The sequence below is a fragment of the Heloderma suspectum genome, chromosome 1, assembly GCF_057233095.1.
Source record: "Heloderma suspectum isolate Gila_16-S chromosome 1, 16-S_ref, whole genome shotgun sequence".
Taxonomy (NCBI): domain Eukaryota; kingdom Metazoa; phylum Chordata; class Lepidosauria; order Squamata; family Helodermatidae; genus Heloderma; species Heloderma suspectum.
Genome location: NC_139458.1, coordinates 153,980,660 through 153,997,895, shown reverse-complemented (window position 1 = coordinate 153,997,895; position 17,236 = coordinate 153,980,660). Strand labels below are relative to the sequence as shown.

Sequence of the window (17,236 nt, the reverse complement as noted above, 5' to 3'; positions counted from 1 at the left end):
AGTGAGGGCAAAATAAGATCAGTGGTGTCTGGTAGCCACGGAATGTTGAGTCTCAATTGGAAAAAATAAAAGGGCAACTAAGTAGTGGAGTGACTTGGCCCTTCTCAAGCCTCTAACAGCTTTCTAGTATCCTGGAGAAGGGCATCGCTGGTGGCGGGTGGGGAGGATACACTGCATCTTCTTGTTGGAGATGCCACTGGTAGATTGGCTAATGACAAATAATGTTAAACGGGAGTTTATACTACATTGCTGCAGTATAAATTAGTGTTGCAAAATGACTAAAATTCTTCCTCAAAAATGTCCATAAAAACTAGGAGCAGGCTCAGAATTAGCAAAAGTGAAGAACAGATACATCTTTGGGTGACAAGTTGAAGATGCCTCTGTTGGTGTAAACACCCAACCTGAACAGTTGCTGCCTTATGTTGTTGCCCTAGGAATATCCAGGAAAGCATGAACCCAGAAGATGAGGTGGATGAGTTTCTAGGACGTGCTATTGATGCCAGAAGCATTGACCGGTTACGTTCTGAACATGTTCGCAAGTTTCTGTTAACATTCAGGGAGCTTGACTTGGAGAAGAAGGTAATGTTCCACAAGAAGATGCATCTCTGTGGAGATGAGCTCATTTGTAAGAGAAAAATTAGGCACAATGGCAGCAAATCCGGGTCTTTAAACATAGGTCAATGTTAATCATTTGTAAAGCTCAATAACTTGTGAAACTCAAAAGAGGCACATGGATGGGGTGCATAGAACCACCTCCACCCCACAAGCTCTCACTGCGTTTAACTCCCACATTCCCTCTCCTGCATCTGCTTTTTTCTCATCTGGGTTCATTTCCAGCATTGGAACTCACTGGGGAGAGTGGGTAAGATGTGACTATGGGCTTCTTCACACTGAGCTTTTATCCTGTTATTGAGATTGGTTACTCACGGAAGTTTGCAGGTCCTTTAGATGACCTCCAGGGCATCTCCCGCACTTCATTCCATTTTTTAATGATTGGAGACAATGAGCTATCAAATTACAGCACTTGAGTTCTGCTTGAGTTCCCTCCATGAAAGGAGGAAAACCAGCAATAAGAGACCACAGCGCCATCTAGTGGCCGTATAATGAAACATATGGAAGACTCAGATAAGGAGGGGGAAGGAGGGAGGGAAAGGAGGCACGTGTAAAGGGAGTCCATTGTGATCCTGCATTTAAAATGGAAGCAGAAAGCCCCCTTTTAAATGTGGGAATTTAGGCTGGTGTAGAGATGCTCTATGAGAGCTGGACTCAGGGCTGGGGATGTGGGAGGATTTCATACCCCATTGGTACTTTAAATCACAACTCGCCCATCCTCACTTTTCCCATGACTTGGGCAGAGCCATATTGAAAGGTTTGGGTCTCCAGTGTCATGTCTAAGTTGACCCTCAGTTTCATTTTTCTCCAGACCAAACATTGATACTTGAATTTACTCCCTATGCACTGGGGAACATACTGTGTATGTCAACTCTATTGTGGTGCCGTGGTTAGAGTGTTGGACTGGGACTCAGGAGATCCAGGTTCTAGTCCCCACTCGGCCATGAAGCTCACTGGGTAACTTTGGGCCAGTCACTGACTCTCAGCTTAACCTACCTCACAAGGTTGTTGTGAGGATGAAATGGAGAGGAGGAGGACTATGCAAGCCACCTTGGGTTCCTTGCAAGAGGGAAAAAGGCAGGATATAAATGCATTAATAATAAGTAAAATGGAACTTGGGCAATATTTTACACAGTAATGTCTCTCAAACGTCTCCCAGACAACATGCAACAAGCATGTAATCAACTGGAGGGTTATGGGAAAAAGTCTTTCTAAATGAATTTTAGCTGGCTTTCAGATTTCTTTATTGCGTTGGCACTGGGCTGTCAGCACATTTGTTCAGGTAAGGGACATCTGATGAGCAGCTATTCTTGAAGCTTGGATTATGATATATAATTCATTATTCCTAACAAGAATGTTCTGATGAGGGCCTTTGCGTCCATTTTGTCACCATTTCTCTCTGGCCATTAGAGAAAAGTTACTTTTTTTAATTAGTTAGATTTTTGTGTGCAAACAGGGCCCTTTCCTGGTTGTTCTATGTGGGTGGCACCATGAAGGACATTTTCATAGGGGCTTTGAAGAAGGTGATCTTGGCACTGGATACACGTAGGTTGTGTGTGAGGTCTGTGTCCTCCTTTACAAGCAGTTCTAGTGTATTAATTCATAGGGATGCCTATGAAGGCAGTCTGAGATAATTTCCATGGCAGACACCCCTGTTGCCAATCTGAAGCAATGGAAGCTAACAGTATAGCAAACAGGGCAAAGACAAAGCTGTTAAGAAATGCAAGTTATATAAGGTAGGACTGTGGCTCTCCAGATGTTTTGAACTATCATTCCTGACCTTGCTGGCTGGGAGGGATGGAGTTGGAGTCCTAACAATATCTAGAGGGCTACAAGTCCCCCCTCCCAGGGGACTTTAATTTGGAAATTCAGTGCCTAACGAACAGTTTCTTTCCTTGCAGTACTCCAAACAGGTGGATGATCGATTTGGTGCATATGTGGCTTGTGCCTCTCTAGTCTTCCTCTTCATCTGCTTTGTTCAAATCACAATTGTGCCACAGTAAGTAGACCTTTGTACCTTTCCTTGTATTATCTGTCTTCCTTTTTATTATGTCTGGCTTCATTGCGCTTAAAGTGAAGTAAGTCATTTTCAATCATGCATGCCTGTGTGACAAACTAGAGATGTGAAGGCCTGGGAAAAGAATGGAGAAATTTGCGGGGGGGGGGGGGTGTCCATTTTTTTCCCAAGGAACGTTGTTTTTTTCTGAAAAATTAGAAAAATTGAACAGCTTTAGATTATGAACTACTTTCTTTTAAGATTTAGGACAAGGTGTTTATATATTGTTACCCAGCCTTTACTCCCCCCGCAAATGATTTCTAAAAACTATGTAATAAGAACACTTTTATAGAAAGACTAGAGATGTAAAACATCTGGAAATAATGAAGCCATGTGGGAAAATGTTTTTTTTAATCCTCTATGTAAGATTTCCAGCATAATTATTTCTTTCATTCCTTATTAAAATGATTGATCTAAAGTATCTTTTACTGATAGACACTTATGCTCAGTTTCCCAACATGTTTCTGGGCTTGTTCTGATTAGAATGCTGTAGCAGTCAATCAGTGCAGTTCTACTCTAAAACCTACATATGAAAAAAAAAAATGTTATCCTGCCACTGTCACCAGATGCAACAGAACAGCAAGTGGTTTATCTCACCTATGTTTCTTCTTTTTAATTAACTTTGACGCTTTGTCTATAGAACACTTCCACAGTTTTTGATAAACTTCTCAATTAGACCTCACCACTAGGGAATGCTGTCTCAGCTATAAAACCTTTTTAACTGCTGCCACTAGAATAAACCCCCACTACCTAAAAGAAACTCAGTAGCCTGGTTCCTATGGCATAGGCATGGGATTGACACTACCACTAGAGACAGCTTTTCAAAATGAACAAAAAATAAGATGTTGATTAATGGAAATTATTTATAAAAGTGAACAAAATGTCACTCTTCAAATAATACTTTGAGATTGCTTAAAGGTTCTTAAATTAAATGTGATTGCTAACCATACCTAAGCGGAGTGAGTCTTTCCCAGCTAAATAAAATATCAATAGCTTTTCAGATCAGAGTTCCCTAAGCTCCACCCGACAAACAGAAACAGGTTTAGGAATTTCCCTAAACTTCCTTACAAATAGGAACAGATGTGGTATACCAGTCTTCCTCTGTCTCCGGTTCTTCCTGCTTCTTCTGGCTTCTAGGATGATTCAGATGTTTCAGGGACTACTTGCCGATGTTTCCTCTGGTCAGACATTAAATAGGAGCCTAAAATATGTTATGTATATCTTGGTTTACTTATAAAATGACCTTGTTTGGTACTTTAAATATAAAAGTATAGTTTATTCAGGCAATAATTTCAAATTTACTAACTGGGTTTACTTCTAAAAGTTTTAAAATATGATGATAATTTTATGAAGAAACCAAGTTATACATAAAATAATTTTAGGAACAGAAAGGCTGCTTTATGTTCCTAAAGCAGCCCTCCCAACCTGGTGCCCTCTAGATGTTTTTAATTACAATGCCCAGCATTCCTGACCATTGGCCATGCTGCCTGAGGCTGATAGGAACTCAAGTCCAAAATATCAGGAGGGCATCAGGTTGGGGAAGGCTGTCTTAAAGCAACAAGGTGACTTTAGATCTGTGAAGTGCACAAAAAATAAATAAATGAGAATTGTGTATTGTTTTTATTTTCCCCAAAATTTCCGTTTTTTTCTGGGGAAAGCTTGGGGGGGGGAAAGTGTGGGTTTTTTCCATGGACTCAAAACTTCCAGACGTTTTACATCTCTATGACAAACACAATTCTTATGGTTCATATTCATTTGCTTTGGCACTGTCATGCAACATTGGTTATTGCTGTACCATTGTACTTCATGGTTATGTACTTCTGTTTTGGAGGAACCTGGGTTCGTGTATTTTCATATAATATCGCAGGAAAAGGATCAATGGTTGTCTGCCGAGGGTATCATGCTTTTGTAAGAGAGGACAATATGCACAGGAAGAAAACACAACCCCTGCCTTTAAAATGAACGCAGCTTTGATCATTAGTCATAAACGTGCGCACCTGATGTGTTTGATTCTGAATCCAATATTTAGCTTTTGTAAAGGGCGGGGGGTGTTTCATAGATATGGAAGGAGAAGTAGCCTAGGGTGGGAAGATAGTTAAGAGAACCTGACTGGGAGCTATGAGAAGGGAACAGGGAATCATAACAGTCATAGAAGCATCATCTTCTGGACTATAGACCCCAACTGCCCCAGTTCAGTGGTTCCTTCCCGGTGTGGATGTACAGAGCTCCCCTGTCTGTAGGACCATCCGCATTCACTTGACCAGAGTGAAAAGCTGTACATATATGGTGTACATAGGTAACAGAAATTCTCTGCATTAGCAAATGTATCAAAGATGCCTAGAAAATATAGGTAGCAACTTCATCTTGAGTGCAGCTGCACAGGTATGGAATACAAAGGTTCTTGGATCAGTGCAACTTCATGAGTTGCAGCTTATCACCTTGCTCTAGTGCTTTCACTGGGCCCTTCCTCCCGTGTTGGGACAGTAGCAGCCACCATTGCTAGGCCAGCACTTGAGAGAAACACCAGTAGTTTTGCCATTCAGGCAGGGCGGGCACCATGTTTGAGTGAGCCCTGGGCAAGGTGCCCTCTGGGAGCCACCAAATTCCACACTGGTGCCCCCTTCCTTAAGCTTAGCAAGCAGCAGGAGGTAGCACTGGGCAAGGCTGCAGCACCGGGCAAGCCTTCATTTCTGCAGAATTTCCATGGGCCCCTGCATTTGCCCACCATGCCAAGTGCTGACGCTGAGCCTGCATTCAAGGGGCAATATCTGATCTGCAGTACCTTTTGGAGACATGGATGACTTGCAGAAGGAAGCAGCACGACTGATGGGACCTTGTTCGGCATCTTAGGAGCCACTGGAGTAGTCTTTGCTGCCAGTAAATCTTTACAGTAAGGAGTTGGAAGGATTTATAAATGTATGCAAGGCAGTTTAGTAAAGCTTGTTCTTGTTTTGCCCTATGCTAGACACCCAATTTATAACTGCAGGGCTTTATCCCAAGCAGGGACCAAGGAGAAGAGGTGCCCTCTGTCTTCACTGATGGGGATCACTGGGCACCAACAGAAGCAGAGTCAGGTGGAGGCACACAGCTAGTGAACACCCAAAAGCACACCGCAACACACACACGCGCACACATTAAGGCATTGAGTCTTGCCTGGGTTTATGTCCAGGCCACTGTTCAAGAAATGAACCTGGCATTATCTATAATCATGGCTTTCTTTTATAGCTAGCAGTCCATGTGCCAACATTATTTATTTCAAAGATTTATAAGTCGCCTTTTAGGGAAAGCCCTCCCAAGGCAGTGTAGAACAGAAAATAATTTCAATTTTCAATTCAATAAAGCTTTTATTGTTTCAACCAATGGTTACAACAAGCATACAAAAAACATAGATGACTAAAATCAGATAAAACATATGTTACATGTTTTTAATCAGTTTGCAGAGTCAAAAGCTTTACTCTATAGCTTTGGGCTGCAGAGGCCAGTGCCAGGAGAATTGGCTTATTATGATATGTAAACAAAATATCTGATCTGTCTGGATCAGACAAGATAAACTTTTACAGAACATAATAAAATAATTCTAAAAACAGAAAATCAAAATTAACTGTTAAAACCAAATAGTACCATATAATATATACAATAGGCTCATTAGAGTCCTAACTCTACTATAGGCCAAGGTAGACAGGAGAGTCTTTAGGGCCAGATTGAAGGCCTGTAATGATGGGGCCTGGTGGACATCAACAGTTCCACAAGTGAGGGGCCACTACCAAGAAGGTTTATGTTTATATAACTTTTTTCCTTCTGGATTATGTTTATATAACTTTTTTCCTTTTCTAATTGGAAAAACCCACTTCTTTGTTTAACTGTGATTTCATAAATTCATTCATTCAAGATTACACATATGTGATCAAAGCATTAAGTACAAAATAAGATAAGATGGTTAATAACACAAGATAGAATTACTAATATTTACATTACCCACATCTGATATCCTGCCTAATTCATTGATATACACATCAACATCCATGAATAAATATAAACATAATAATACCAGTAAATACAATCATTTCATGCTATATGCCAATCTTAAAAATATCAAGTCACTTCCAATATGTAATTAAACAAAATGAGAGATAGATAGATAGATAGATAGATAGAGATATTTTTAAACTTAACAAAATGACCTAGTTAGCTTTCAATGGAACTAGGCTACAGCCCTTTTGCAGCTATTCGGGCTCTCCTCCAGAATGTGCATGTGGCAGGTGGGGGCAGGCTCTCTCCTCACTCTCTGATCATTCGTTGGTATATTTGGAACATGCCTACACATGTACACATGCAACATGTACTGCACATGCAACCTGACTACACTTGCACACACCTTTCCAAGTGATCAGGAACCTTGCCCCCTGCTTGCATGCTTACACATAGGCACGTTATAGAGATGTCAATATATATACGCGTGTGCATGCATAGGCACCTTACCAGTGAACGTGCATATGGTGAGGGCGGAACTTCTGTCGCAATGCCACTTCTAGGAGAGCCTGAAAGGGCTAAATGTTTTCAAATGGGAATGACTTTACTTTCAAAGGCCTTGTTTACTTCTGTAATTGCCCTTCATTTAATTGTGGCTTATGCAAGAGGATGTGGATGTCCTGCGCAGAGATGCATTTCTATTTTGTATATATGGGATAGAAATAGCAATAGGAGACCCACCCCTCCCTATGCACCTCTGGGCAGCTTCCAAGTTGGGAAATGAGGGAGGAAGTGCCCAAAATGAATTACGCCCCCCCCCCCAATTCAGGAGCTGACTTCAGGAAGTGGGCGGGGCGGGGGAGAAGCCACATATCAGGGATGCATTACCTCACTTCCTCCCCTCCCAGTTCAAGGGTTGTGCGGTGAAATGTTGACTTGCAACATTTATCCCTACCCCCATCCATCCACCAACCAAGGAGATGGGTTCAGTAGTGGGGGGGGGGTGAGGAAGAGTGAGTGAGAGGGAGATATTCAGGAATGAGGGGTAGGAAGGGATGCTGCCAGAGTGCTGGAAATGGTACTGGCTTGAGCCCTCCCCCCTCCAAAAAATGCCCATATGCTCTACCCTGCCTGCGAAACTTGACATGAACATCTTGGAGGCTTTAGATCACAGGTCTGCGATTTCCATTATTCTTCAGTCATGATGACTTACTCAAAATTTGTCGCTTTACTGACTTTTTACAGAAACTGCCTAGTAATCACAGAAACACCCATTGTATGCAATGTTGGAAATGTATCCTGTGCATGTATTGCTGAACCTGAGACAAGGTCTGAACCTGAACTCTCAGAAAAAAGAATAGACCCCAGTTTTATCATTGATGTGTTATGTTTTATATAAAGCCCCTGACATTTAAAGTGGCATGGCAATTATCCCTGAAAGCAACCCTTTACCTAGAACACACGTGTGTGTGTAGCCCTATGCAGGTGTTTGCCTGCACGGGTGTAGAGCTAAAGCGGGGAGGGAGATGTGCACACATGTAAGCCCTGCCCCCGGTATCCCTATGCACCCAGCCACCTCAGAAGTGCTGTGCAAACTCATTCAGTTAAATGCAGTTTCAGAGCTCCTGATAAGGCAGGGTTTCCAATCACGGGAGCTCTCTAAGTGCATTCAACTAAACACAGTTACAGCACCCTTTTCAGATCTTTGCATTCAACATGGGAAGGTATAAAAAGCAGCTGTGCATGTAGGGACATTAGAGGGTAGGACTTACATGCACACCCATGCCCATGTCCCCCTCCCTACTTTAGCCCCTATGCATGTGCAGATGAATGCCTGCATAGGGCTTGTGTGTGCGTGTGTGTTTGTGTTTGTACATACACACACAAACTTGCATTTTTTTCTATATAATAAATCACAAAAAATAAAAATGAGAATAAAAAGAAGAAGCCATAAAATAACACAGTACATTGCCATCATGATTAGGATGCAAGTTACCTTCATGGAAATACAGAGCAATATCCAGTGCTGTCCCTGTATTAGTGGAACTTACCACGAGTGCAAGAGCAAGCTAGCAGATCCTTAAGCGAATGGAAATGAGCCAAAATGCTCATTGGGTAGGTCAGAAGGGAACTCTGCTGACCTGTCCCATTCTGAAAACAAGTCTTTCTGCTTGTTTCCGGAGTTGCTTTAGGAAGCGCTAGCAGTGGGTCCCACTGGCACAACAGAAACAGCAGGAGCACTGCAGCAGTATAGGATACTGCCCATTATCACCTTACATTTCTTTACCAGTAATAAACCAGAAAGCTCCATATTGTGAGGGAGGTTGAGCTACTTGAACCCCCTCTACATACGATAAAACACTCACCACTTAACTAGACCCAGGGCCAGTTGAATGCTGTCATCATAAGAAATTTTTATAGTGCTAAGGCCATCATTATTCAATGCAGAACATCAAAGCATAAACCCAAGTGGCCTAATATGTTTAATTTAAAGTTATTTCATCCATTCGATAATGCTAATAAATGCAATAGAATTAAAAAGAAATGCTTTTTATTTTGATTGTTAAACATCCCAATGCCCTTTCACTCACTGGCTAGAACACTTTAAGGCAAAAGCAGGTTTCTTACTGAGCAATTGATAGACCATTACCTGCACTTTAACTTCAAGGAAAAAAGCATGCTGCAAAGTAGCTGAATCAGCTTCAGAGTTGTAGAGGAGTGTGGCTCACAACAGTTCCCCTAGAACCATCAGCAGTGAATTTCTTAGCCTGAATCCTATTCTCCTTTTGTAACCTGGAAATATACCACTCCTTCACCTTTCTTTCATTATGCCACAGCAGCCATTTTATATCCCTGGACCTTGGCTTCTAGTCATTGAATGTTCACCATGAGAAGAGGGGTGGGGCATGAAGGAAGCTGACCCAAATTCCATGGCCTAAATAAGTGAATACATGACAAGCAAACTAGAGGTTTCGGTTACAGACATAATTGTCTCCCTTGTCAAAAAGCCCTACTTAAACAGTTTTTGTGTTTAAGCAGCCACCAGGCTCTTCACTTGAACAAGAATGAAGATTTAAATAACAGTTAGAAAAATGTGTGGCTCTTTCCATATGTGGAAAAGTCAGCATCAATGTGAGATGGCAACTGTTGGCTTTTCTACATATGAAGTGGACTTTCCAGTCTTCCTGTTGGTCCAAGAAACATGTTCATGTTTGAAGCTATTTTGGCAAAGTATATGCTTGAAAATGAGTCTCTCTGATGTGCAACACGTGTCTTCTGGTGCCAGGATTTAGTGGCTCCTCAGGGATATACACCTTGGTAGTCTAATCTTTCTGCCTGCTACTTTCCTCTGCCTTATGTTTTACTGCCTTGCAGTCTCTTCCCTTTTGCCCTCTGTACATCCCTTCCCTTTCTCAGGATATGTTCCCTTCTTTGTTGTTGTTGTTCAGTCGTTCAGTCATGTCCGACTCTTCGTGACCCCATGGACCATAGCACGCCAGGCCTTCCTGTCCTGCGCACTCTCCCGGAGTGTGCTCAGGTTCATATTCATTGCATCGGTGATGCTATCTAGCCATCTCATCCTCTGCCGTCCCCTTCTCCTTTTGCCTTCAGTCTTTCCCAGCATCAGGGTCTTTTCCAGAGAGTTTTCTCTTCGCATTAGGTGGCCAAAATATTTGAGCTTCAGCTTCAGTATCTGTCCTTCCAATGAGCACTCAGGGTTGATTAGCATTCTTGAATGAATACCCCTCATTCAGAAACTACTCCTCTTTCCTGGAGACTCAAGGGCAGCTTCACCTGGGCACTTAACATGCTCTAATCCATGGATTGTGTTTGTATGGTATCATATATGTTAGTGTACATCTTTTGCTTTTATTGCCAGACATTACCAGCAACCCACTTATAGGTAATGTGCCAGTTAAAAATAGCCTCAAGGCTCTTTTCAGTGATGGCTTATCTGAAAACATATTAAAATAACCCTTTTCGACACATACGTAAGGCCAAACTAGACATGATGCAGGAGATCCTTGGTTAGGATACCCAGGTTTTTTGCTTGCCAGTTGGCAATTCTATCTCCTCTCACCGTGTCGCTTTGCCATTACACGTGTGGATAACCTGCGGCCCTCCAGATGTTTCAGCCTACAATCTCATCAGCCGTAGCTAGCATAGCCAATGGTGAGGCATTGTGGGAGTTATAGGCCAAAACATCTGGAGAGCCACAAGTTGTCCATCCCTGCCTTATAATAAAGAAAAGAAATATAACTCACTTAGAGCTCAGAGATGGCAGGAAGGAAAAACTTGAGGTTTTGTGGAACACTCAGAATGAAAGAGTCCCCAGTGGCTGCCAGTTTCCTCAGCACGGAAGTACATTGGGTATGGCTGGCCATTTACAGGAACAAGGAACAAGATAGTAGATTTGATCACTCACTTCTCCACAGCCCATGTTAATCAGCAGCCCCAGGCACACTCACTGACAGGGATAATGACCAGCATGTCAGAAGGAGATTTTTCAAGTACCACAGCTTTAAGTAACTATCTGCCTCTGTAGATAATGTGCATACTCTTGGCTAGCTCTGCTGATCAATATGGCCTGCAGAAAAGATGGGGTTTGTTTTCTCTTCATTAATTACAAGCATAACTAAGTAGATAGTGTGAAAAAAAGATCTTTGGGGGTATGTGATCAGTTGCATGTGCTGTTTAATTTGTCCTTCTGTAGTACTTAATACCTTGCGTTTTTCTTCTTCATTTGTGAAAAACATTTTGCATCTTGTACATAGTGCTAGGAAGAAAGTGCTTGCAGAACCAATCTGTGATAAAGGTCCCAGCTGGTAAAGAGTTCGCTTTTTTATTTGTTTGCTTGTTTGTTTAAATGCTATTTCGATTGATTTCAAGTGATCTCTTTTCAGTTGATCATGAAATTCAGGGAGAGGTTTAAACATACTTGTTACAAATTTTGCATATTGGCTAAGAGTCAGCTCTAGGAAGTTCTCACTTGGCTTTAACTTGGGCAAAGCTCCCATCATCAAGTTCATTTCAGGTGAGTGGAAATTTTGCCTGATAAATAAATAAATCCAGACATGGCCTAAAGGTTCAGTCTTAGCTATCTATGGGAAAACTAGTCTCACCCTTACTGCTGCTGTGGAACCCCTAATTTGAACCCCTGCAGAGCCAGGGCCTGCAGGAGAAGCCACCACCACCACCAGGGAAGAGGCGCGCCTGCTGCTGCTGGGCCTGCTGCTGCTGCCGCCACCGCCACCACCACCACCAGGCCTTCCCTGTGGACTTCTGCCTGGCAGACTGCTAGTCCCTGCAGTACCAGGCCCCCAGGTACTGAGCCAGCTGTGCTGCTCCACCTGCCCCTCCCTGGAGGGGCTACATAAGCTGGCTGGCTGAGGTGGCTGTGGAGAGCCAGGGCCTGCAGGAGAAGCCGCCACCACAACCACCACCACCACCGGGGAAGAGGCGCGCCTGCTGCTGCTGGGCCTGCTGCTGCCGCCGCCACCACCACCACCACCACCACCACCACCAGGCCTTCCCTGTGGACTCCGGCGTGGCATTATTTTTAAGGGGATTTTTTTAATTGTTTTTTTGTTGCTGTTGTTTTTTCTGGGGGATTTTGTTGTGTTTTTAGGGGTGGGTAGCCTGCCTGATAGGCGGGAGCAAGGGGGCATGTGTCCACCCGATGGAGGCAGTGGGGGGAGTGTTGGGGGCCAGAAGATACCGAGGCTGGGCGGCAGGCGCTGGCGGAGCGCTAGGGGCAGGCCATGCCAGGTAAGGGGAACAAGGGAGAGATGTGTAGTATCTGTCCCCTGCTCCGGGCCTGTCCAGAGCCAAAGGATGGCTGGGGGAGGCGTGACCCCATCTTCTGGCCTTCGTTTGCTGCTCTGCAATGCCAGGTCTGTTACCCAGAAAACCTCCCTCATCCGTGACATGATCCTGGATGAGGGTGCAGACCTGGCATGTATTACGGAGACCTGGCTGGCCGAGGCTGCTGCTCCAACCCTTGTAGCCATGTGTCCAGCCGGATTTTCGTGTGCACAGCAGCCGAGGGCTGAGGATCGGGGAGGGGGAGTGGCTGTTATCTACCAAGAGTCCTTGGTCTTCACCAGAACCCCTCTCCGGGAGACCAAGGTTGCTGAGTGCATGTACTGGAGGTTGGGCCCGAAGGGCAGTCTGGGGATTCTGCTCGTGTACCGTCCACCCCGCTGCACGACTGACTTCCTGGCCGAGGTGCTTGAGGTGGTCTCTGATGTGCGTGTACAGTCCCCTAACTTATTGGTGTTGGGGGACTTCAACATACATTTGGAGGCCATCCTCACAGGAGCACCTCGGGACTTCATGGAGACCATGGCCTCCTGGGAGCTGCACCATATTCTAACTGGGCCCACCCATGTAGCCGGTCATGCACTAGACCTTGTGTTTGTTTCTGGAGAAGTGGGGAGTGATCTGGAAGTCGGGGGTATATCCACCACCCCCTTGTCATGGTCAGATCACTATCTGGTGACGTTGGACTTCTCAGTTCCACAACCCCTCCGCAGGGGTGGAGGACCCATTAAAATGGTCCGCCCCAGGCGTCTTATGGATCCAAATGGATTCCTGAATACGCTTGGGGATTCTCTGGGGCATGCCAACGGCCACTCGGTCGAGACCCTGGTGGGTGGCTGGAATGCTGCAATCACTGGGGCATTAGATCAGGTGGCTCCGAAACGCCCTCTCCCCCTGAACAGGGCTCAGACTGCACCATGATTCAATCCGCGGTTATGAGCTCTGAAACAGGAGGTGAGACGGCTAGAGCGCCGGTGGCCGAAGTCTCGCTCCAAAGACGATCAGACACGGGCTAGAGCTGTATCTTCAGCCTATCACGTGGCAGTGAAGGCAGCAAAAAAGGAATATTATGCTGCCTCCATCGCGTCTGCAGAGTGCTGTCCCAGGAGGCTGTTCCAAGTGGTCTGGAGCCTGGTCGGTCTTGTGGCTCCGGAACCACTGGAGCATTCTAAGGCCTCCTGTGAGGCCTTGGCAAGGCAGTTTGCAGATAAAATTGATCAGATTCGGTGTGTTACTCTGCACGCTGTGGATACAGTTAGTGAGCAAGCGGCCTGTGGCAAACCGGTTTTGTGGGATCGGTTCCAGCTTCTTCCTCCTGATGAAGTGGACAAGGTGCTTTCATCTGTACGGCCGACCACCTGCTTACTTGATCCTTGCCCATCGTGGCTCATTATGGGCTGCAGAGAGAGGCTGGGTGAGGGGATCAAGGCGGTGGTGAACGCCTCCCTTGAGGAGGGAGTGATGCCATCAGCCCTCAAGGAGGCAGTGATAAGACCGCTCTTAAAGAAGCCCTCCTTGGATCCTCAAGTTCTGAACAACTTTCGCCCAGTCTCAAATCTGCCATTTTTGGGCAAGGTGATTGAGCAGGTGGTTGCGGTGCAGTTGAAGGCACACTTGGAAGAAACTGATGATCTAGACCCATTTCAGTCGGGCTTCAGGCCTGGGCATGGGACAGAAACGGCCTTGGTCGCCTTGGTAGATGATATGAGAAGGACTCTGGATAGGGGTGAATGCTCCTTCCTTGTTCTCCTCGACCTCTCAGCGGCTTTTGATACCGTTGATCACGGTATCCTCCTGGACCGCCTGGAGGGGTTGGGCATTGGGGACACCGCATTGTGGTGGTTCCGGTCCTTCCTCTCCGGCAGGTACCAGAGGGTAGCACTGGGAGAGGAGGTTTCGGACCCGTGGCCACTTACTTGTGGGGTGCCACAGGGTTCCATCCTCTCCCCGATGCTATTTAACATCTATGTGAAGCCGCTGGGGGCTATCATCAGGAGGTTTGGGGTGCAGTCTCATCAATATGCGGATGAGACGCAGCTCTACCTCTCATTCAAATCTTCACCAAGGTTGGCCGTAGAATCCCTGTCCAAATGTCTGGAGACGGTGAGTGGCTGGATGGGGAGGAATAAGCTGAAGCTGAACCCTGACAAGACCGAGGTACTTTTGGTGGGAGACAAGAGGAGGCTGGGGGATGTTGACCTGGTGTTGAATGGGGTACGGCTACCCTTGAAAGACCAGGTCCGCAGCCTGGGGGTCATTTTGGACTCCCAGCTGTCCATGGAGGCTCAGGTGTCAGCTGTGAGCCGGACAGCGCTGTATCAACTCCATCTGATACGGCAGCTGCGCCCTTTCCTTCCCGACCATCTGCTCCCATCGGTAGTACATGCCCTGGTCTCCTCTCGTTTAGACTACTGTAATGCGCTCTACGTGGGGTTACCCTTGAAGACGGTTCGGAAACTGCAGCTGGTACAGAACGCGGCGGCTCGCCTGATTAAAGGCAGCCGCCGGCGAGATCATATCACTCCAGTGCTGAAGGAGTTGCACTGGTTACCAGTTGTTTTCCGGGCCAAATTCAAGGTGTTGGTTTTGACCTTTAAAACCCTATATGGTTCCGGCCCAGCCTATCTTAAGGAGCGCCTCCAGCAGCACCAGACAGGCCGCTTAACAAGATCAGCCTCGGATGGCCTTCTGTCTGTCCCATCAGCCAGGACAGCTAGACTGGTGGGGACGAGGGAGAGGGCCTTTTCTGTGGTGGCCCCCAATATGTGGAACTCCCTCCCTAGGGAACTCCGCCATGCCCCCTCTTTAGTGAGCTTCCGTCGTGCATTAAAAATGTGGTTGTTCAGGCAGGCATTTGGGGTGGGTTAGGGTATTTTAGGAAATGTTTTTATTGTAGAATTTTATTGTTTTAAACTGTTTTATTGTATGTTGTACATTGCCCAGAGTGGCTGGGTGACCAGCCAGATGGGCGATTAATAAATTTAATAATAAATAAATAAAAATAAAATTTCTAAAACAACAGTGTAACAATATCCAGTGACCAAGCATTGGATAAACTAAGAATTGTTAAACTGCACTCATACATTTTTACTCTGAGAATTGTAAAATATTCATAGTTATCTTAGACATGATAAATAAGGCAGACATTGGGTTGGCTCCAGGGTTGGTTTGTGTGTGGACTAGGGGTGGGTGACCTCAAGAAACAATTCTACAGTGCCTGCCCCTACTCCCAGGAAAGAGATCTGCCCCCCTCCAATGAGCACCTACAGATTTCATCATTTCTGTAATCCTTAATGCAGTTAGCTGCTTGTCTCCCAGGCACCAAAAGAACATTGGGGAATGTGAGCAGTACATGCTCTCAAGGAAAGGGGCCTGTTGCCAGGACAGTGGAGGATTGTGAGCATGCTTCAGGATCCTCTGCTTGCATTTCTCCCCGTTAGTCTCTTGAGTGCCAGGGAAGCAACCGGGAGAGTAGATTAGGGATTGAGCTGGATGCATTTCAGGCAGCTGCCCACTGGCAGGTTCTGGCACTGGACATGGATTAATTCCATGGATTAGCTAAGGCATTCTAGAGCAATGTCATGTTGAAAGTGGTCTTAAGCTGTATTAGGGCACAATCCTATGCATATTTAGACAGAAAAAAGTCCTACAACCCCCATATGCCCCAGCCAGCATCACTGTAGGACTTTTTTTTGTCTGTACATGCATAGGACTGCACCCTTAGAGAATTCAAAGGTAGTCACAAATGCTGGAAGTTCTTAACAAAAGGTTTGGTCCTATGCATGTTTGAACTAGCTAATTGGCTGGAGCATGCTGGGAGTTGTAGGACTTCTTTCTGTCTAAACATACATGGGGTTTGCACCCTGAAACATTATTTGCTGAAACGGTGCAAATCATAGGCATATTTTAATTCTTAGTGTACTTTGGCACACAGGGTTATGGACTGTGGAATAGTACCCTAGTTATTATTTTGTCCCATAATGTGGTGTAAATAAACATACTGGCTCTCTGCTTAGTAGTGGTTCAAACTAGTAGAGGTGTTGACAGCTGGGGGGGGGGGGGTTGGCAGCCAGGCCTAGAGTCATCATAATCAAAACACACACCCCAAATACCATTAGCAGCTAGTTTTCACTTTTGTCCTAACAGCTTTGAGAGGAGGGTGAAAGCCATCAAGAGTGAGGCTTCAGGATAAATTCCTTGGGGAAAACTTTTTTCCCAGCTGAGTCCTACCCTACCAGTTTACATTGGCTTTATTCCAGTGATGCTGTCATGACTTCCACTAGATAATTCTAGGAATTGTGGTTTTTTGAGGGCACTGGCCACTCTTGTGTTAGAGATCCCAAGCCTTCCCTCACAGAACTTCAGTTCTTAGCTCTGAGACAAGGGAATGAATGTGAAATTAGCTTGTCTGTAGTATAAATGTTCTCTAAGAGCTGCTAGGAAGACAAAATTATACTTCCAAAGAACATAATGGTCCTGTTCAGATGTGATTGCCTTAGTCCAATAAACCAGAGGCAGGCAGGATGTAGATCTGGATCTATTGGGGGATGATTTGCAATAGATCAGCAAGGATTTCTGACTCCCAGTTATGTAACAATAGGAGCACAAAAATTACTCAGCCCACACCCTAAAATGTTTACTGCTGAGATGAAGAGACTTGGGATAAACTGGAGTGTATTTTTGTGTGGAAAGGTTTTGAGCTCAGTTAAGTTCTGGTACTCCAAACAAATTCCTGGGATCAGAATTCTTTAATTCCTAGAGTCAAACCATACAACA

The 17,236-nt window shown here is 45.1% G+C and overlaps 1 protein-coding gene across 1 annotated transcript in view; it reads left to right on the top strand.

Moving 5' to 3' along the window:
- The window catches only part of ADCY5 (adenylate cyclase 5), a 333,434-nt gene that overhangs the window by 267,764 nt on the left and 48,434 nt on the right, over positions 1-17,236 (top strand). Inside the window, exons 10-11 of the mRNA XM_084807397.1 lie at positions 435-579; positions 2,514-2,611. Of these exons, the coding sequence (XP_084663523.1) occupies positions 435-579; positions 2,514-2,611 (243 nt within the window). The remainder of the gene's footprint in view (positions 1-434; positions 580-2,513; positions 2,612-17,236) is intronic.